Here is a 23,552-nt window from a genome sequence, read left to right as displayed (position 1 = left end):
AAAAAACTGCAAGACTGGTCCTTGAGCTAGACACATGTTGAACGTATGTCTGTGCATTTTATGAGATCAACAGAGTCTATCCCTCTTTCTTTTAAAATGTTTGTTGCTGTTTTCCCTGATTCTCTGTCTTTTTGACCTGAGCAACCTATGTTATTCCGTGTCCATTGCCTTTTTGTGGCAGCTGGAACTGGTGCCTCTTCGTTTAAGTACACTTTTTATTCTATTTTTATCCTTTAAAAAGAAGCAGGTTAGGGTTATTGTTAGTTGGATTGGTAAACATAATGTGTTTTCTGCAGTGTTAGAGTAAATTTAATTAGTAAATTATTATAAACATTTGAAATAAAATAAGATATAAATGCAAAATTGAAATTAGATAATACATTGCTGCCAATAATGTATAGGTCTATATTATAAACGTATAATAATTACAATATTTAAGTTAATAATGACTACTACTAATATGTGTGTGTATTATTTGGCAAATGGACTTGGTTAAACAAATTAAAACAAACATTCTTTATAAAAATACTTTTTTCTTTAAGAAAATAAATTTTTTAAGTTTTAATTAATCTGCTTTACAGGTTCATACAGATAATCTTTCACGCTCGTTTTCGCCACCTACTGGCGTAGCAATGTAGTTTACATTATAAACTCCGGTAAAATGAATCATTCAGAGAATAGATTCGATACATTGAGATGACTCGCTTCACGTCGCCGATTCGAATGCACGTCAGTCAACTGTCACCAACCGTCTTCAAGTACAAGGTAAAGTACTTTTCTTAAGTTATTTTATCGTTAAAGTGCTATAATTACTGATATATTTTAACGTTGAATCAGTAAATTGCTTTGTAACACCAAAACAAATGCTTTTTTTCTTTTTAAAGCCGAGATCACATTAACAGTACTAGTACCAGGCCTACTACCGCCGGCGCCTGTATCAAAACTTAATTTAAAAAATGGCTATATTAATTATATTTTTATCATTTACTGCTTATAATTGATGCTAATGTCGTTTTTTATTACCTCAGAAATCATTTAGATCGCCGGTCGGACAGCAAACTACCTGTTGGCATGTTGACATTAGGTAAAACTGTTGTCATGGATACAGTCAGCTGAAGCCATCAGATAAATGAATGATATATATTTGTGTGTATATATGTTTGTGTGTGTGGGGGTTCGTCTGTTTGTCTGTCTATATATCTTTCTGTCTTAGAAAATGGGCAAAACATGGGTCCTAGTGGAATGAAGGGAGGAGCCACCGACCTGACATTGTTCCTAAAAAGAACCTACTGAAAAATAACTTTGACCCTGGAGATGTTGTGGATGTTGCCGATGAGGATGAAAGTTCACCAGCCACAGTTTTATACAGTTTCTAAGGTATTTGTAAAGGTTTTTATGTGTTGTAAAGAAATCTGTGTTTTTGAAACTAATGAAGACAGCAGAAGTCAATGATTTATTGTAATTATTAAGCCTGACATGTTTACTGTTACAAAATATTTTAAATCTTTCCTAAATATTTTTTTTACTCGGATATTTAAAAATAACTTATTTTAGAGCAGTAATCACAATATCGTGATATTTTTATCCAAAGTTATCATACCACCAGAAACTTATACCGGCCCATGCCTAATCATGATTGAATATATGTATTTTCAACTTTAAGTATTTTTTAAATATTTATTTCTCTTTAGACAACAAAGAAACTCTCAGGAGGAGGATGTTCAGGAGAGGGGAATTTACAGACACAGCACAATAGACATTTCCAGATGTACCAATAAAAGTTATCAGGGCAGCACTCGGAAAAATTAAATGATGAGCACAAGTTACAAGTAAGGTAATAATTTGTACACACACACACACACACACACACACACACACACACACACACACACACACACACACACACACACACACACACACACACTTATTTTTATTATCACATTTGTGAATTGGAGAGTACAACACTTTTTTTTTACAATTCTATCTGCTGAAATATTAAAAGAAAAACTCCAGGATGGTGTTATCAAGACTTACAGAAAAAGGAAAATAAAATAGTGTGACTGATAACAGCAGCCAGAAGAGGGAATGATCTCAGATCCACTGTCCTGTCCCCACAGACACTTCATTAAATACTCCTCGCATAAGCGATCATTTGTTTTTTGTAATTTGTCGCAAAGATTATATTATACATAAATACATATAAATGTACATACATTAAAAAATCTAAATATTAAAAACTTTAAGGTATTTAGGATGCTGATGACCGTTAAACACATTTTTACAGTTTTGTGAAAAGGGTCCATTGGTTGTTTATGGGGATTCATAGCTGTAATGCTTTTTATACTGTACAGACTGTATTCTGCCCTACACCAACTATACCACTTACTTTCTTTACTTTTTTTAGGGAAATGGAGTAAATGCAGCCTGCTGTGAATTGGATTCTGCTTTGGTCTACTTTTTTCTTTTATTCTCTTTTTTTTTTTTTTTTTTTTTTTACAATTTTAATAAAAAATTGTGAAAATACATAGTTTCATTGTGAAATTTTTCTAAATTCATATCTGTCCTGCACGATAATCCTGCTGGAACTGTTGTTTAATAGACCTGTAGGATTGTAATTCCTGCAGGAATAATCCCTGCATAAATTTCCTGCAGGTATTCCTACAGGAAAATGAGCTGAAAATCCTGTAGGAAATCTGCATAATATTCCTGCAGGATTCCTGCGGGGTTTTTTTGTAAGGGACAGTGTAAGAAGTGGTTCCTAGCATGCCAGCCAATCAAATGACCTATCACTAGAAAGCACGGGATGTCATCTGAACAGTACAACAGGACTTGACAGAGTAGCTCAAATAATTCAAAGAAAATACACAAAGTAATGTCCACTACAGAGGATACAAGTCAATGGACGGGGACTCAGGAGGATATATGTATCATCTCCTTGTGATGATTTCTGTGCACATGTGACCAGCAGTGTGGTAAGTGGGGGGGGGGGGGGGGGGGCTATGCGGTATAGGTGAATCGGATGAACTAAACTGGCCATAGTGTAGTTGTATGGATGACAATTATGGGTGTTTTCCAGTACTGGATTGCAGCTGGAAGGGCATTCTGTAAAACATACGCTGGATATGTAGGCGGTTCAATCCACTGTGGTAACTCCTGGTGAATAAAGAGAGTAACTACAAATTGTGGTGAATAAAATATATGTCTAGCTATTCTGTGCCATGCATCGTTCATAACTTAAAAGAAAAAAACTGTTTATTATACACAAAGACAGTTAAGCACCAATAAATGGATGCATGATGTGTACAGCATGGTTCTCAATGCAATACAGTGTGTTAAAACAAGCCATGTGAGCATGAATTTAGAATGCAAATAAAATATTTAAATTAAATTAAATAATAATTCAAAAACATAATATATTATTTTCTAAATGTAAGTGGTGTATGATGAGTGATGTATAAGGAAAAACTGAACCTGGTGTGACATCATCAGGTCACGAGACCAGAAAGAATAATGGATTTAAATATGTAAAAAATGTTTTACAAATATACAAAATATTCTTTTTAAAAAGCAAGTGTTGTATGACGTGTGTCAGGTGTGTGGGAAGATTATAAAGCTGGTGTGACATCATCAGGTCACATGACTAGGAAGTTATATAGATTTGAAGATATTATAATAAAAAATTGATTAAAAATAAACATTATGATTTACCCAAAAGTGAAGTGGTGTACGATATATTAAAAGTGTTACTGCGTGTAGCACAGGTCCCATAACACCAGCAACTTCTATCAGTTACAGGAAAATGTTGAAGTACAATGTAATAGCAATGTTATTAAAAAGAGAATAACATATTACAATATTAAAATATGTATAAAAAATTACATATTATTTTTAAAAAGCAAATGTATGACGTGTCAGGTGTGTGAGAAGATATTAAAGCTGGTGTGACATCATCAGGTCACATGACTAGGAAGTTATATAGATTTAAATATTACAAAAATTCATAAAAAATAGATGAAATATTCTTTTTAAAAAGCAAGTGTTGTATGACGTGTGTCAGGTGTGTGGGAAGATATTAAAGCTGGTGTGACATCATCAGGTCACATGACTAGGAAGTTATATAGATTTGAAGATATTATAATAATAAAAAATTGATTAAAAATAAACATTATGATTTACCCAAAAGTGAAGTGGTGTACGATATATTAAAAGTGTTACTGCGTGTAGCACAGGTCCCATAACACCAGCAACTTCTATCAGTTACAGGAAAATGTTGAAGTACAAAGTAATAACAATGTTATTAAAAACTTAAAATTTTGTAATAATGGTTTACCACTTAGTCCACATCCATATATTCTATTTGTATGATTCTTTTAATGTTTTCAGGTTTTGCAATACATATATTTTTTCAGTTTTTATGTACTTTTGAGACAGTCCCTTAATTCGCTCAACGATTGTCAAAGGAATGTCCAACATAAAAACAACTTTACCGCACCCTCTACAGTCTCCCACTGAGCGCTAACGTTACAGGCCGTTCATTTCTAGTCTAAAATGGCGCGCACACCCTTACAAAAATAGCCTACAGGAATTCTGCAGGATTTTCATTTTTTCTGCAGGAACCTGCTGGTATCCTGTAGGAATTATGAAATCCTGCAGGACAAAATGACAATATGTGCAGGCAATTCCTACAGGTTTTAGAATCCTGCAGTACTTTTTACAGGAATCCTGAAGGATTTAAATTTTTCCCCTGCAGGATAGCTGCTGTCCTGCAGGAATTACAAAATCCTGTAGGACACATTGAGGATATGTGCAGGAATTTCCTACAGGTTTTACAATGAATCCAAGCAAGTGACAAATCCTGCAGGATTTTATAATTCCTGCAGGACTTGCAGGAGTTATTTGTTGTAATTGGAATGAAAGAAAGAAATTCTGTCACTTGCTGTTGGTAGCAATTTAATATGAGTTCTAACAGATAAACAATACAACAAACAAACAAAAAATGAATAAATACATCAATAAAAGTATACGAATTGATTATAGGCAATTATAAAAATCAACCATTACTCTAAACCATTCAAATTATGCATATATGCAAACAAACAAGCTCTACACTTTACGTTTTATTTCCATACTTTTTTATTTCATTTATTAAAATGTCAATCCAGCTATTTGAATTCAACTAACATCTGTTTGGTTGGATGCAAAAAATAAAAATAAAAAACTGCAAGACTGGTCCTTGAGCTAGACACATGTTGAACGTATGTCTGTGCATTTTATGAGATCAACAGAGTCTATCCCTCTTTCTTTTAAAATGTTTGTTGCTGTTTTCCCTGATTCTCTGTCTTTTTGACCTGAGCAACCTATGTTATTCCGTGTCCATTGCCTTTTTGTGGCAGCTGGAACTGGTGCCTCTTCGTTTAAGTACACTTTTTATTCTATTTTTATCCTTTAAAAAGAAGCAGGTTAGGGTTATTGTTAGTTGGATTGGTAAACATAATGTGTTTTCTGCAGTGTTAGAGTAAATTTAATTAGTAAATTATTATAAACATTTGAAATAAAATAAGATATAAATGCAAAATTGAAATTAGATAATACATTGCTGCCAATAATGTATAGGTCTATATTATAAACGTATAATAATTACAATATTTAAGTTAATAATGACTACTACTAATATGTGTGTGTATTATTTGGCAAATGGACTTGGTTAAACAAATTAAAACAAACATTCTTTATAAAAATACTTTTTTCTTTAAGAAAATAAATTTTTTAAGTTTTAATTAATCTGCTTTACAGGTTCATACAGATAATCTTTCACGCTCGTTTTCGCCACCTACTGGCGTAGCAATGTAGTTTACATTATAAACTCCGGTAAAATGAATCATTCAGAGAATAGATTCGATACATTGAGATGACTCGCTTCACGTCGCCGATTCGAATGCACGTCAGTCAACTGTCACCAACCGTCTTCAAGTACAAGGTAAAGTACTTTTCTTAAGTTATTTTATCGTTAAAGTGCTATAATTACTGATATATTTTAACGTTGAATCAGTAAATTGCTTTGTAACACCAAAACAAATGCTTTTTTTCTTTTTAAAGCCGAGATCACATTAACAGTACTAGTACCAGGCCTACTACCGCCGGCGCCTGTATCAAAACTTAATTTAAAAAATGGCTATATTAATTATATTTTTATCATTTACTGCTTATAATTGATGCTAATGTCGTTTTTTATTACCTCAGAAATCATTTAGATCGCCGGTCGGACAGCAAACTACCTGTTGGCATGTTGACATTAGGTAAAACTGTTGTCATGGATACAGTCAGCTGAAGCCATCAGATAAATGAATGATATATATTTGTGTGTATATATGTTTGTGTGTGTGGGGGTTCGTCTGTTTGTCTGTCTATATATCTATCTTTCTGTCTTAGAAAATGGGCAAAACATGGGTCCTAGTGGAATGAAGGGAGGAGCCACCGACCTGACATTGTTCCTAAAAAGAACCTACTGAAAAATAACTTTGACCCTGGAGATGTTGTGGATGTTGCCGATGAGGATGAAAGTTCACCAGCCACAGTTTTAGACTGTTTCTAAGGTATTTGTAAAGGTTTTTATGTGTTGTAAAGAAATCTGTACTTTTGAAACTAATGAAGACAGCAGAAGTCAAAGATTTATTGTAATTATTAAGCCTGACATGTTTACTGTTACAAAATATTTTAAATCTTTCCTAAATATTTTTTTTACTCGGATATTTAAAAATAACTTATTTTAGAGCAGTAATCACAATATCGTGATATTTTTATCCAAAGTTATCATACCACCAGAAACTTATACCGGCCCATGCCTAATCATGATTGAATATATGTATTTTCAACTTTAAGTATTTTTAAATATTTATTTCTCTTTAGACAACAAAGAAACTCTCAGGAGGAGGATGTTCAGGAGAGGGGAATTTACAGACACAGCACAATAGACATTTCCAGATGTACCAATAAAAGTTATCAGGGCAGCACTCGGAAAAATTAAATGATGAGCACAAGTTACAAGTAAGGTAATAATTTGTACACACACACACACACACACACACACACACACACACACACACACACACTAACTATACCACTTACTTTCTTTACTTTTTTTAGGGAAATGGAGTAAATGCAGCCTGCTGTGAATTGGATTCTGCTTTGGTCTACTTTTTTCTTTTATTCTCTTTTTTTTTTTTTTTTTTTTTTACAATTTTAATAAAAAATTGTGAAAATACATAGTTTCATTGTGAAATTTTTCTAAATTCATATCTGTCCTGCACGATAATCCTGCTGGAACTGTTGTTTAATAGACCTGTAGGATTGTAATTCCTGCAGGAATAATCCCTGCATAAATTTCCTGCAGGTATTCCTACAGGAAAATGAGCTGAAAATCCTGTAGGAAATCTGCATAATATTCCTGCAGGATTCCTGCGGGGTTTTTTTGTAAGGGACAGTGTAAGAAGTGGTTCCTAGCATGCCAGCCAATCAAATGACCTATCACTAGAAAGCACGGGATGTCATCTGAACAGTACAACAGGACTTGACAGAGTAGCTCAAATAATTCAAAGAAAATACACAAAGTAATGTCCACTACAGAGGATACAAGTCAATGGACGGGGACTCAGGAGGATATATGTATCATCTCCTTGTGATGATTTCTGTGCACATGTGACCAGCAGTGTGGTAAGTGGGGGGGGGGGAGGGGGGGCTATGCGGTATAGGTGAATCGGATGAACTAAACTGGCCATAGTGTAGTTGTATGGATGACAATTATGGGTGTTTTCCAGTACTGGATTGCAGCTGGAAGGGCATTCTGTAAAACATACGCTGGATAAGTAGGCGGTTCAATCCACTGTGGTAACTCCTGGTGAATAAAGAGAGTAACTACAAATTGTGGTGAATAAAATATATGTCTAGCTATTCTGTGCCATGCATCGTTCATAACTTAAAAGAAAAAAACTGTTTATTATACACAAAGACAGTTAAGCACCAATAAATGGATGCATGATGTGTACAGCATGGTTCTCAATGCAATACAGTGTGTTAAAACAAGCCATGTGAGCATGAATTTAGAATGCAAATAAAATATTTAAATTAAATTAAATAATAATTCAAAAACATAATATATTATTTTCTAAATGTAAGTGGTGTATGATGAGTGATGTATAAGGAAAAACTGAACCTGGTGTGACATCATCAGGTCACGAGACCAGAAAGAATAATGGATTTAAATATGTAAAAATGTTTTACAAATATACAAAATATTCTTTTTAAAAAGCAAGTGTTGTATGACGTGTGTCAGGTGTGTGGGAAGATTATAAAGCTGGTGTGACATCATCAGGTCACATGACTAGGAAGTTATATAGATTTGAAGATATTATAATAAAAAATTGATTAAAAATAAACATTATGATTTACCCAAAAGTGAAGTGGTGTACGATATATTAAAAGTGTTACTGCGTGTAGCACAGGTCCCATAACACCAGCAACTTCTATCAGTTACAGGAAAATGTTGAAGTACAATGTAATAGCAATGTTATTAAAAAGAGAATAACATATTACAATATTAAAATATGTATAAAAAATTACATATTATTTTTAAAAAGCAAATGTATGACGTGTCAGGTGTGTGAGAAGATATTAAAGCTGGTGTGACATCATCAGGTCACATGACTAGGAAGTTATATAGATTTAAATATTACAAAAATTCATAAAAAATAGATGAAATATTCTTTTTAAAAAGCAAGTGTTGTATGACGTGTGTCAGGTGTGTGGGAAGATATTAAAGCTGGTGTGACATCATCAGGTCACATGACTAGGAAGTTATATAGATTTGAAGATATTATAATAATAAAAAATTGATTAAAAATAAACATTATGATTTACCCAAAAGTGAAGTGGTGTACGATATATTAAAAGTGTTACTGCGTGTAGCACAGGTCCCATAACACCAGCAACTTCTATCAGTTACAGGAAAATGTTGAAGTACAAAGTAATAACAATGTTATTAAAAACTTAAAATTTTGTAATAATGGTTTACCACTTAGTCCACATCCATATATTCTATTTGTATGATTCTTTTAATGTTTTCAGGTTTTGCAATACATATATTTTTTCAGTTTTTATGTACTTTTGAGACAGTCCCTTAATTCGCTCAACGATTGTCAAAGGAATGTCCAACATAAAAACAACTTTACCGCACCCTCTACAGTCTCCCACTGAGCGCTAACGTTACAGGCCGTTCATTTCTAGTCTAAAATGGCGCGCACACCCTTACAAAAATAGCCTACAGGAATTCTGCAGGATTTTCATTTTTTCTGCAGGAACCTGCTGGTATCCTGTAGGAATTATGAAATCCTGCAGGACAAAATGACAATATGTGCAGGCAATTCCTACAGGTTTTAGAATCCTGCAGTACTTTTTACAGGAATCCTGAAGGATTTAAATTTTTCCCCTGCAGGATAGCTGCTGTCCTGCAGGAATTACAAAATCCTGTAGGACACATTGAGGATATGTGCAGGAATTTCCTACAGGTTTTACAATGAATCCAAGCAAGTGACAAATCCTGCAGGATTTTATAATTCCTGCAGGACTTGCAGGAGTTATTTGTTGTAATTGGAATGAAAGAAAGAAATTCTGTCACTTGCTGTTGGTAGCAATTTAATATGAGTTCTAACAGATAAACAATACAACAAACAAACAAAAATGAATAAATACATCAATAAAAGTATACGAATTGATTATAGGCAATTATAAAAATCAACCATTACTCTAAACCATTCAAATTATGCATATATGCAAACAAACAAGCTCTACACTTTACGTTTTATTTCCATACTTTTTTATTTCATTTATTAAAATGTCAATCCAGCTATTTGAATTCAACTAACATCTGTTTGGTTGGATGCAAAAAATAAAAATAAAAAACTGCAAGACTGGTCCTTGAGCTAGACACATGTTGAACGTATGTCTGTGCATTTTATGAGATCAACAGAGTCTATCCCTCTTTCTTTTAAAATGTTTGTTGCTGTTTTCCCTGATTCTCTGTCTTTTTGACCTGAGCAACCTATGTTATTCCGTGTCCATTGCCTTTTTGTGGCAGCTGGAACTGGTGCCTCTTCGTTTAAGTACACTTTTTATTCTATTTTTATCCTTTAAAAAGAAGCAGGTTAGGGTTATTGTTAGTTGGATTGGTAAACATAATGTGTTTTCTGCAGTGTTAGAGTAAATTTAATTAGTAAATTATTATAAACATTTGAAATAAAATAAGATATAAATGCAAAATTGAAATTAGATAATACATTGCTGCCAATAATGTATAGGTCTATATTATAAACGTATAATAATTACAATATTTAAGTTAATAATGACTACTACTAATATGTGTGTGTATTATTTGGCAAATGGACTTGGTTAAACAAATTAAAACAAACATTCTTTATAAAAATACTTTTTTCTTTAAGAAAATAAATTCTTTGTGGAATACGTGTGTTTAATAAATCTGCTTTACAGGTTTATACAGATAGTCTTTCACACTTAAAAAGACGCTCGTTTTCGCCACCTACTGGTGCAACAATGTAGTTTACATTATAAACTCCGGTAAAATGAATCATTCAGAGAAAAGATTCGATTCATTGAGATGACTCGATTCGAATGCACGTCAGTCAACTGTCACCAACCGTCTTCTGAAGGTAAAGTACTTTTCTTAAGTTATTTTATCCTTAAAATGCTAAAATTACTGATCTATTTTAACGTTAAATCAGTAAATTGCTTTGTAACACCAAAACAAATGCTTTTTTTCCTTTTAAAGCCGAGTTCGCGTTAACAATACTAGTATATTGCTAACGTAATATACCCAGGCCTACTACCGTCGACGCCTTTATCAAAACTTAATTTAAAAAATGGCTATATTAGTTATATTTTTATCATTTACTGCTTATAATTGATGCTAATGTCGTTTTTTTTGTTACCTCAGAAATCATTTTGATCGCCGGTCGGACAGCAAACTACCTGTTGGTAGGTTGACATAAGGTAAAACTGTTGTCATGGATACAGTCAACTGAAGCCACCAGATAAATGAATGATATATATTTGTGTGTATATATGTTTGTGTGTGTGGGGGTTCGTCTGTCTGTCTATATACCCATTTATCTTAGAAAATGGGCAAAACATGGGTCCTAGTGGAATGAAGGGAGGAGCCACCGACCTGACATTGTTCCTAAAAAGAACCTACTGAAAAATAACTTTGAACCTGGAGATGTTGTGGATGTTGCTGATGAGGCTGAAAGTTCACCAGCCACAGTTTTAGACAGTTTCTAAGGTATTTGTAAAGGTTTTTATGTGTTGTAAAGAAATCTGTACTTTTGAAACTAATGAAGACAGCAGAAGTCAAAGATTTCGCCTGACATGTTTACTGTTACAAAATATTTTAAATCTTTCCTAAAATAAAATATACTGTGTTTAAGTTTTTTTTACTCGGATGTTTTAAAATAACTTATTTTAGAGCAGTAATCACAATATCATGATATTTTTATCCAAAGTTATCATACCACCAGAAACTTATACCAGCCCATGCCAAGTCATGATTGATCTGTATTTTCAACTTTTTAAGTATTTTTTTAAGTGTTTATTTCTCTTTAGACAACAAAGAAACTCTCAGGAGGAGGATGTTCAGGAGAGGGGAATTTACAGACACAGCACAGAAGAAATTTCCAGGTGTACCAATGAAAGTTATCAGGGCAGCACTCGGAAAAATTAAATGATGAGCACAAGTTACAAGTAAGGTAATAATTTGTACACACACACACACTTGTATTATCACATTTGTGAATTGGAGAGTACAACAAATATTTTTTTTACAATTCTATTTGCTGAAATAATAAAAGAAAAACTCCAGGATGGTGTTATCAAGACTTACAGAAAAAAGAAAGTAAAATAGTGTGAGACTGATAACAGCAGCCAGAAGAGGGAATAATGTCAGATCCACTGTCCTGTCCCCATAGACACTTCATTAAATACTCCTCGCATAAGCGATCATTTGTTTTTTGTCATTTGACGCAAAGATTGTATTATACAAAAATACATATAAATGTACATGAGTTTAAAAAAATCGAAATATTAAAAACTTTAAGGTATTTAGGATGCTGATGACCGTTAAACACATCATAACAGTCTTGTGTAATAGTCCATTGGTTGTTTTGGGGGATTCTTCATAGCTGTAATGGTTTTTATACTGTACAGACTGTATTCTGCCCTACACCAACTCTACCACTTACAGGAAACTTTCTTTACTTTTTTTGGAAAATGGAGTAAACGCAGCCTGTTGTGAATTGGATTCTGATTTGGTCTACTTTTTTTTTTCCTCAAATTTTTACTATTTTAATAAATAATTTGTGAAAGTGCATTGTTTTATTGTGAAATTGATCTTACTTCATATCTATCCTGCACAATAATCCTGCTAGAACTGCATTTTTCATTAGACCTGTAGGATTGTAATTCCTGCAGGAATAATCCCTGCATAAATTTCCTCCTGGTATTCCTACAGGAAAATGAGCTAAATCCCTGTAGGAAATCTGCATAATATTCCTGCAGGATTCCTGAGGGTTTTTTGTAAGGGTTCTGCTAAAGGAAGTGCTGAGACACATCAAGAAACCTGTTTATGTCTTAAAGAAGGCGCACCACTTACAAAACAGGTTTTTTGAGGGCTGCTTCCTTCTTCCACTGAATACTTGTTCCTGAAGGAGTGACACATCACTGGTGGACACAAACACCACAGTATATATAGAGTATATTCACTGAAATCAGCTGGAGAAAGTCTTTTATTGAGTCCAGCTTAATATGAGCTGCTGTGAATGATATCAGGATCATCAGCGAGGGTTTGCTGCACTATTATTCAAACATAATCAATCCTGTCTGATTTCACATTCTCTAACCTGTTAATATTGCAGTGTATACGCATACACCTAATACACAAATACACTTCATTGAAGATGTATAATGTCCACCCTATGCAGTACTCTTTCTGATTTTGATTGTAATGCATTGAAGCAGGTGAGCCCCCTGCATTGTTGCTGATGAAAGTGAAGTGGCAACCCTGCAATGATGTGCGGCTTTTGTAAAGCTGCTTTGAAACAATAATTATATTGAATTTGTGTAATTATTGTGATAAACCTGAATTGAATTGACAAAACAAACAAACAAAAAACACAGATTGAACAGGTAGTTTTAAGCATTTTAATTGTTATCTAAGAAATGGGTTAGGGTTAAAGTGGAGTAAAAGCCCAGACACACGTCTGTGTTTTTTACATGCAGTTTCTTTTTTTTATTATTATCATGTCACAAACCAGTTTGATGTGTTTTTCAGAAGTGAAAATATTTTGACTTGTAGACTTGTTGTTCAATTCAACAGTTCAGAGGACAAATAGAAAGATCTACAGTCTTTATTTGAGGTGAGAGTTTTTTTATATTATATATATATATATATACATATATATATATATATATATGTACATATATATGTACATATATTTATATTATGAGTGTCATCTAATAATCTGTCAATCACCTCTTTGTTTCTGAGACTTTACTGCTGAGCTGAAGTCATTTTAATGTCCACCTCTTTAAATCTTGATCTAACAGATGATCAAGTGTGTCTCTGGAACAGGGTGTCCGCGAGGTCTTAAAAAGTTGATAAATCAATTATGAGAAAATTGAGGCCCTTAAAAGGTATTAAAAAGTATTAATGGCGTTTATACAAGGCCTTACATTTTGTCTAAGCATTTGTCCTGAATGTTTGACTCCAAAAAAACATAAATATATTTATTTTCCTCCTAATATTAACAACAGCGTGCTCGATCCACACGATTGTTTCGGACTGGGGTGCGTCTGGCCAAGCTTCTCCATCCGGATGATGTCACGTAATTTGCGACAAATGCGGGAAGGTGATGTGATGCTCTCCACATGTAGCGAAACAGACAGCAAAATGGGAAAATGTTAGTTTGCGTACTTCTGGTTGGATAGAGACGAGTTTAAACAGTAGCTGAAACCTGTCACTGAAAGCAATCACATAATTTATTCTTTCAAGCTTTGTTTCTTCCGAGCATATCTGAGTTCTGTTGCATGGTCGTGCTCCATTGATTTATTTAATTACAACTGTTTATTAACAACTGTTTATGAAGTTAAAGATTTGATACTGATTAGAACTTGAAGTGGCGATAAGGTCTTAAAATATTCTGAAAAGGTCTTTAAAAAGTCTTAAAGTATTGAAATTACCTTTAGGATTCCTGAATATACCCTGTGGAAGAGAATTATAGAAACCTGCTCATTCTGATACTGATTTATCTTAGATGTATTAGTGATCTGTGTGTTTATTAATGAGTCTGTGGTACTAAGACTCTATGTCGTATAATATTGTTGTGAATCGTATTGCTGAGACAGAAACTCACTCAACAGCTTCATTCTGATATAATACCACATTCTACAGTCTACATTCACTCAGTAAAATGAGCAGCTTTTCTACTTTGGACAGAAACTGTCATTTTCTTCAGCTCACTTAAATTTTGAAAACCAAAGACTTACAGAAGCTCCTAAATGTAGAAAACTCAAACTGCAATAATAGTATCAATGATTGCATTTAGATTTTATTAGTAAATTTGTGGAGAAGAAAAGCTGAGTATCTTTATATCACAATAGTGATTTACAGTATAGTGGATTCACACACAGTCTGTGTTTGACATAATTATACAGGAGCTAAAAACTTCTCAAGAGTTTCACCAATGAGACCAGTTTCTTTAGTTTTCCTGAAGTGCTCTGGTGCGTTATTTTAAGGTAAAAATAATATGATTTGTGGTTTCTTCTAGAGCTTTTACTGCTGGTGATATCTCTCTCAAACATGTCACATCTATCATGAAGGACAAACACACTTCTGGAGATCAGGATATGTCTCCAGGATGCAGGTAGCCCTGTAAAATATATGACCAATTTGCTGCACGTTTATTCTGTTTTTTTTTTTTTGTGACCAATTTGCAACACATGTGCTGTCAAATTGATGAAGATCGTTTCTTTATTTGCTGGTGTTTTTTTTTATTGCATGTGCTTTCTTAAAGGGCACCTAGGTTAGCCCTTTTTTCAGATTTAATATAAGTCTTTTGTGTCCCCAGAATGTGTCTGTAAAGTTTCAGCTCAAAACAACCATCAGAGTATTTGTGATAGCTGTCTGAAGTGTCTGTATTATAGGCGGTAAAACTTGGTTGCTGATTTTTTGTACTGGGCCTTTAAGGCTAGTCCTCCCCGCCCACCGTTCCCACGTGCCTGTCAGCAACATGCCTCAGTCGCCGCTCTCGGCTGCCTCAGGAAGCAGATCTCACGTCGCGTTTGTGAGAAATACTACAGTAAGAACTTTACCAATCAGTATTTGATGCAGTTTTTGTGAGTTGCAACGATGAGTCACACACAATGTCATTACAAAGTTTACGCGCACACACAGTGAGGACACGTGCACACACAGAGACAGAGAGAGCGCGCGTTTAGCTTCGCACTTTGTTTGCACGCATATGTGAAAGGATACAGGTTAATCTCCACTGCTGTATGGATATTTTTTATTTTAATGTACAAAATAAACCTGATTTAACGTCCACAAACCGAGATTGAAGCATCTTCCTTTATAATTGTTCTGACCGGCTGTGCTGATGAAGTAAAGCTGAAGTAAATCGCTGTAATTCATTACACACATGCTCTGTTTTAAAACATTTTAAACTTGTAAAACTCACTCTTGATCACATTTAATGATGATTGATGATCCTAGCAAACTGAACACACCTTTTATTCCCGGTTGCTTTGCGCACGTCTGGTCTTATTGATATGATTATACATGTGACTACCGGGACATGTTAATATGCACAGTTGTCAATCAATATTGGTGGACGGGGGGACCACACTCCTACGTCAAGTTGCGGTCGATCTGAAAACCGCTCCAATTAGTTCACCGTTTTTATGTTGTTAAATTTGGGAAAAAAAAGGACTGGGTGTGTTTATTTCACCTTAATATTACGGTCTATACACTATATCTACACACATGTCTGTCCAAACAGCTTGAAAAGTAGATTTTTCACCATAGGTGCCCTTTAAATTACAGCACGTTAAGCTCTCTCGGCCACCGTATGAATCACTGATCTCATCCAAAGTTTATATTGCATTTGTCATAGACATTTGGTTTTGTCAGTTTCAGAAAATGAGTCTTCAGGTTTAATGAGGTTCAGATGTGGCTACTGAAAATACATGTGTGAAGGAACGTGACCATGCGTGACACCAGTGTATTTTACACAAGCACAGAATGCTCTGACACAAAAAAAGACATGACCAGCAGGGGGCAGTTACGTAACATACTGAACTGGGGTCTTTTCTTCAAATGTGGAATATTGTAACCCACAGGTTGTAGGTAAAAGGTTTAATTACTCCCTGGAGTAGATACGTTTCACTGCTAAAATGACTTTTATGAGTCTCGGTTCCAAAAAGTCTGAAAGTAAGATCACTCTGTGACATCTTATCCACCAAGATGCTTAACAGGCTCCTTTTGCCCCATCCCTTCTTGGTCTTCAAATAACATTGCAGATGAAAAGGGGGAGAAATCACTTCTTTCTTTGCAAACACACACACACACACACACACAAACACTTTCAATATTGAAATGGACTTTTAGAAACAAAATTCACTCCAAAGTGCATGTAATGTGTTTATAATCTGTATATTGGAGAAGGGTCTGGATGCAAACCTGGTGCAGTGCAATCTGAGCTGCATCCAATGCTTTTGAATGGGCTCACTAACCCTACCCCTCACAGTGACGTCACTCGCACCATTTGAGTGCATTGTGTCGGACATTGCATCGCTGAGTGATGCAATCTCAGCTTGAATCATAAAGGCTGCATCCAGATACTATTGGTATATTGAATATGAATGCATGAATTTTGTTTTATGTACATTTAAACAGATCATGTTATGGTAGAACAGCCCATGATTTAGGACATATTAAAATTTTTTATAAATTTAGAGCTCCCACGCAAACTTTCCTCTCAAGCCATTGATCAGTCAAGAGAGAATGGGTGTGACCTGACAAATAGCTTAAATCCATACTACATATCCAAAATCCTCTCAAAATGTTTTCTTAAGGAGACCCTTTCTGTACTCGCCACATATCGGAGTCCTTTTTTTCTCCAGCAATTTTGTTGGATTGGCAAATTGGCTGTTTTTCAAACAGTTACCTTGTTTATTTACTTCATTCAAGTTCTAAATGTATTGTTTTATTTGTGTTTTAAAAGTTATTTATAATATGTGACATAAAGATGACTGTTCAATGGTTTTGGATAATGGAGTTTGAGATTGTATGAGTATGAAATTGCAGCACAAACCACACTGAGGGGTTTAAATATTGAGCAGCATTTATTCTGTATTTCTGTTCTTCTTCTGGGCGACCCATTTTACATCACAATTCCGAGAGAAATATATTTGATAACTGTGGAGAGGTGAGCGTGATCGAACACCCAATAAGGGGGGAGAGCATGCTCTGAGCCAGGCGGCTAATCAGCAGGTCAATCAGAAATTATAAATAACACCTGTCTTTCTAGTGATTGGGCTGGAGATACTCCCTTCCTAAAGACAACGGGAGGAGCAGACTGTGGAGAAGAGAGCTCTCACACACACGTACAGCTACACGTATGGTAAAAACAAAACAAAATAAAAGATTTGTGCTTACCTGAATCGCCGACCCTGTCTTCTTCTTCCCACAACAACGAACGTTACTATAATAACAGTGTGTGACACATTGCTGACCTTCCTCATCAATAAGTGAGGTTTATTTATAAACTAATTTTAAGAGGATCACATGCTTATGATTGATCATGGTTGGTCCCGCATCAGCTCTGCATATTACACATCAGATTAATACTGACTCACTATAAATAGCCAGAGTTTTCCACTGCCGTCATCTTTGTCTTGAAGAATGCTTCCCGCTACAAAACGCTTCAGCTCCAAAAGCTTTTACAGCATTGCACCATTCAACCTATCGACATGTATAAGAACCAACAAACAACAACAACTTCAGCAAAAGTCCCCGCTCTCCCCGAGACTTCAGCCATGGCTCAGTGCCACCCATTAGGCACTGCTGTCTCTTCCACAATTTAACCACAATGCTGCAATATAATCTCCTTCTCTGTCCACTTCAAATGCCTCACCCTACACATCCGCTGTGTTTTCAACCAAAATCTCCAGCAATATCACAGTTCACAAAATCTGCCTGAATATGCAGATGACGGGATCCACACCTTAAGCCATCACTATAAAGCAGATTTCTCACACCTTACTGTTCCAACCATAGTACATAGCAGGCTTTAGGGGAAACCTCACAAAAATAATGACTGTCCAACATAGACTAAACATTTTATATATCTTTCAAAAGCTGAGACTCGTGTGCCTAGAGCGATTTCAACCATTTTAAAACACGAACAAAGCGGACATTAGTGTCCTCTATTGAACTGCTAACAACCGAAGAAGACAATAAAAAACTAAGAAACTCAGCTCACAAGCCTCTCGTCTGTCCACAGATCCATTACATTCCAACAGCATAGAGTAATTTGACTGCAAAGGGTCCAGGCAATCCAACTCTGCAAAACATCAGTCCACAACACATTTATACGTCAATAGACATCTACGAGATCATCAAAATTAGCCACTGCAGCTCATTCAGTAAAGCAGCGTCAATGTAAACATTTCATCATCAAAATGGCCTCCTGCCTTTTGACCCTTCGATTGACATTTCATCGAATCAATAGCTGAAAAGAGAAGTGTCTCCATCCGAGCAGCTCACAGGATGAGACAGTCCCACCCTCTCTCTTGACAATTTATGAATCGACCCAGTTGCAAATGACTTTGTGAATGACTTTGGCCAGATATTCTTGTGAATTTAATAATGTTAAGATTCCAAGTGTAATGTTATTTAAATATGGTATAAGTAAAGCCTATCGCCAAATGTATCATCTAAAAGAAGTTTAATGCCTATCCAGCTTTCCCTCCGAATCATTCTCCAGCCATTCCTTTAGAATTGGAGCTGCCACTACAGCAGCATACAATGGGCTCTCCCAAAACCAAATCCAGACTCTCTGGCCACCAAATCCAGGCCACTGGTCCTAGGATGCCTTTAAATTCTACATCCGCCTCAGCCAATACCACCTCAAGGAAGCCCAGCTGTCTTTCACCAGAGGACACCCTCCATCCAGAGTCCAAGGGCATGAGCATGACACGAGCCATTTACGTATCCCCTCCATCCTTCTAGCATTGAGTTCCTCTGCTACTTTTCTCTCATTTCTAGCTTTGAGTTCCTCCGCCACTTTCCCTCCATTGTAGCGATGAGTTTCTCCGCTAACTTTTGTTGCTTCTAGCGTTGAGTCATCTCTAACTCCGATGGAGTTTACCCGAGCTCTGTCTCACAGTAGTCATGCCAAGCCCATACCCTGGCCACCCCTTCACGTTTCCAGCAAGAGTCTTCACTACCCCCTCCCTTTCTCATGGCTCTACTGCCCGAGAGTGCTCCCCAAGCCTCGACTCAATTCCCTTGAAGCCTCTGAGTCAATCTCCATCCCTCCCAGGCCACTAATGAGGTACAAAAAAACTCTTTTGAGTTCCTCCGCATCTCCTTTCCTCTCTTTTCTAGTATCGAGTTTCTCCGCATCTTCTTCACTTCCATTCAGTGTCGAATGTTTCTACTCTTTCCTCCACCCCCTCCCTTTTCCAGCTCCTCTCCTCCTGCTACCTCTAACTCCCCAACCCTTTCAGCATCGAGTTGCTCCGCTACATATCTTTTTTCAACGTCGAGTTGCTCCTCTACTTCTCCTTCTGCCGTAGGAGTCCCACCCTACAGCTCTAACTGCCACAGAGTTGTTACCCTGAGCTTTGACTCCCCTGCCCCTCCCAAAGAATATCTCTTTTTACTTTTTCCTAGCATTGAGTTCCTCTGCTTCTCCTGTTCTCCCTCTCCTAGCACTCTCCTAGTTCCTCCACATCTTCTTTCCTTCCTTCAAGTGTTGAATGCTTCCGCTCTTTCCTCCACCCCCTCCTTCTTCCAGCTCCTCTCCTCCATCCACCTTTAACTCCCCACTCCTTCCAGCATTGAGTTCCTCCGCTACTTTTCTTTTTTCATCGTTGAATTTCTCTGCTACTTTCCCTTTTTCCTAGCATCGAGTTCCTCCGCTACACTTTCTTCCTTCCACATAGGCCATCACTACCCAAGCTTTGACTCCCACAGAGTCTTTCAGAGCTTCGACTCTCACAGGAGTCATGGCCCTGAGTTCAAACTCCCCTCTTACTATTCAAACGGGAGGGAGCCCCAGGTTTGAGGATATTCTGAGCTCAGGGCTCTCTCCTGGGACAGCATTCCAAACACGCTTTGTTATCAATCATCAGCTCAATGTGAACTCTTGAAGTGTGGTTTATTTATAAATTAATTTTGAGAGGATCACATGATTATGATTGATCACCGCTGGTCCTGCATCAGCTCCGCATATTGCACCAATTAGATGAATACTGACTCACTATAAATAACTAGAGTTTTCCACTTCAGTCATCTTTGTTTTGAGGAATACCCCCTACCACCTAAACTCCTCCCCTTTTCCTGATAGGGCGGCACGGCGGCCTAGTGGTTAGCCCTGTTGCCTTATAGCAAGATCACCACTGGCTCAACCCTTCACCAGGCCAGTCGGCGTTTCTTTTCCGTAGTTTGGATGTTCTCCCCATGCTCGCGTGGGTTCCTCGGTTTCGTCCTACCGTGCAAAGCCATACATCATAAGTAAATTGACTACTCCAAAGTAGCATCGTAAGACAAACTCTTAGCCAGCTATATTTTAGCTATTCCTAACACGTTCACAAGCAGGGGAGTTCTTGAGACCTATCTGAGCTCAAACTCCCATCTCGCCCTTTAAACGGGAGGGAGCCCCGGGCTTGAGGACATCTCCACATTTCTATTATTTTGAACACAACCCTTTCAGAGACAACAGCTTTATTGTGTTTCTGTTACACGACTACATTTACAAGTACATAATTTATAGAGCACAGATATCAACATTGCTATTAACAGTGACTCAAGAGAATACACGTGTTGTGCTGCTGTTTTATTACAGATCTGTGTGTGTGAGTGTGTGTGTGCGTGCATGTTATAAGCTGATGTTTGTTTACTGACAATGTGAATCTGTGTGTGTTTACAGTCTGGATCATGGAAGAGAGAAGAGGATTACAACAGGAACATGCAAATGTACTTCTACACACAAAGACACTCTCACACACATATACACACAGCTTTGGTGTTTGTTGTGTTATAAATGTGTCTCTTGTGTTCAGATGATGCCTGTTTTCTCACACTGGATCCAAACACAACAAACACTCGTCTCATTCTGTCCGAGGAGAACAGAAAGGTGACACGAGTGAGGGAGAAACAGTGGTATCCTGATCATCCAGACAGATTTGACGATGTGTCTCAGGTGTTGTGCAGAGAGAGTGTGTGTGGACGCTGTTACTGGGAGATTGACTGGAGTGGAGATGGTGTGGAAATATCAGTGTCATATAAGAGTATTAGAAGGAAGGGACGAGGTTATGAGAGTTGGTTTGGATGTAATGCTCAGTCCTGGAGTTTGATCTGCTCTTCCTCCAGTTTCTCATTCATACACGATAACACACAGACTGGTCTCTCTGTAGAGCCGATCAGCAGTAGAATAGGAGTGTTTGTGGATCACAATGCAGGAACTCTGATCTTCTACAACATCTATAGAGATAAAACGAGTCTTATCCACTCAGTCCAGACCACATTCACTGAGCCGCTCTATCCTGGGTTTAGGGTTCATTATGGATCATCAGTAAAACTGTGCTAAAGACTGAGAGACTGAAGAGAGATCTCCTCATAATCCTCTGCTCTGCAGGATTAGCCAGAAGAAGCATGATTACTAAAAACTCATTTGTTTTATGTTGCTTTTACAAATGTATTGTAAACTTGCCTCTTTTTTATTTCTGTTTTCTTTTATATTGTATTCTTTTTTCTGTTCAGTACTTTAGTTTCACATGTGGTGTTGAAAGTGCTTTTTTAAATAAAGTTTTAGTTGATAATAAACTTTACTGTAAGCCTATATGCACAGAAACACAGGTTATTGTTGGGGTTTGTGAGTCTGAGCAATCATGAAAGGCGTCATCAGAGCATCCGCTCTGGGGAAATGTTGACACACGCAGATTTACAGAAAACATGAGATTATTTCCCACTTGAAAATAATGTCTCGACGCCACTTGAAGTTGGATATCTGACTTGTAAACTTGAGGCAGATTGAACAGCCCTGAAGTCAGCCCTGAGATGCATCATTTCCTGTCTCTTTATAGATGGAGGCTAGTTAGAGAACATATCATATTGCCTCCTTTTGCATTATTTTAAAGTACTACATCACAGTCACATTTTATTTAGAGTTTCTAACCAACACACACTGCTTCAAGTCAGATGCTGATTATTTTACACAGCACATTATAAAGTTCAGCACACTATTAGTCTCTTAGATAATCTCTGTTTAATGAAATGTACAAAATGAATGAATGAGGAATTTAAATTCTGATTCCGCTTAACATTCCACTGTCTGTAATTATAAGTTGTGATCACTTTACTGATGCTGTAAACCATATTTTAGATGCCACAGTAGCTACAAGGTTGTGAAGTTAAGATATTTTTCTTTGCGACAGAAGTGTAAAAGTCCATCCATTAACCCAATGATGAAACTAACAGCATGGGTGAAGGTTAAATGTGTGTAAGCCTTTTCTAGTGCTTCTGTAAAGAATTTTGTTTTCCAGCTCTGAATTTAATCTGACTCCAATTTTAAGTGAAATTTTAAGAAATTTAGATTGTATTTCTAATAATAAGAATGGATCACATTCATCTTTTTTGACTCAATTTAGAGTTTTTGATTCGTATCGGATCCCATACTCTTCAGTTATACGTTCATTAGGGACCAAAGGCCACTTACAGGTCCACACCCCAGGATTGTGTTTCTTCTCACGGACACTATCTGGACACTCTGAAGATAGTCAGAGGATGCAGGGTTAACTAATACCCAATTAGTCTGGTTGCCTCCTGCTCACTCATACTAAAAAATAGTAATTTAATAACCATGCATCTTCTTTTCTTGTAAATATTCTAAAGTACTTTTAATGCTCATTGTTACATCTGCTATGTCTCTCCCTTTTATTGCATATGCTTAGTTTGTTTTAATTAATTTAGGCATCACCTCCTTTTGTCTGATCACCAGCGATCTCTAACCACCAGAGGTAAACATTCACACTTATAGAACTACAAATCTGCCATGTTATTAACTACAACACCCTAGGTTGCATAGGAGTACATTGCAACAGCCAGTTGATAAAAAAAGGGTTGGGGCATTTATTTCATTTTTACGCCTTCAGTCTGAGACATCTCGCGCACTGTTCCATCCCTCCTGAAAGAACTCCATCTTGGTTTA

At 36.3% G+C, this 23,552-nt stretch overlaps 1 protein-coding gene, 2 long non-coding RNA genes and 1 pseudogene across 3 annotated transcripts; 3 read left to right on the top strand and 1 right to left on the bottom strand.

The window, feature by feature from the left end:
- Window positions 1-23,552, bottom strand: part of LOC130222315 (oocyte zinc finger protein XlCOF6-like) — a 60,506-nt pseudogene that overhangs the window by 21,248 nt on the left and 15,706 nt on the right.
- LOC130222416 (uncharacterized) lies at window positions 6,421-7,211 on the top strand. The gene is made up of 3 exons (XR_008836449.1): window positions 6,421-6,593; window positions 6,907-7,049; window positions 7,144-7,211. It is a non-coding gene; the product is annotated as an uncharacterized LOC130222416 (long non-coding RNA).
- Window positions 11,682-14,031, top strand: LOC130222415 (uncharacterized). The gene is made up of 4 exons (XR_008836448.1): window positions 11,682-11,810; window positions 13,436-13,475; window positions 13,666-13,752; window positions 13,873-14,031. It is a non-coding gene; the product is annotated as an uncharacterized LOC130222415 (long non-coding RNA).
- Window positions 14,906-22,052, top strand: LOC130222392 (stonustoxin subunit alpha-like). The gene is made up of 3 exons (XM_056454989.1): window positions 14,906-14,981; window positions 21,273-21,319; window positions 21,406-22,052. The coding sequence occupies exons 1-3, from the start codon at window positions 14,932-14,934 to the stop codon at window positions 21,930-21,932; spliced, it is 624 nt and encodes a 207-aa protein (XP_056310964.1). The 5' UTR covers window positions 14,906-14,931; the 3' UTR covers window positions 21,933-22,052.

This window comes from Danio aesculapii, chromosome 4 (genome assembly GCF_903798145.1).
Source record: "Danio aesculapii chromosome 4, fDanAes4.1, whole genome shotgun sequence".
NCBI lineage: Eukaryota > Metazoa > Chordata > Actinopteri > Cypriniformes > Danionidae > Danio > Danio aesculapii.
This window is presented reverse-complemented; position numbering and strand designations above follow the sequence as displayed.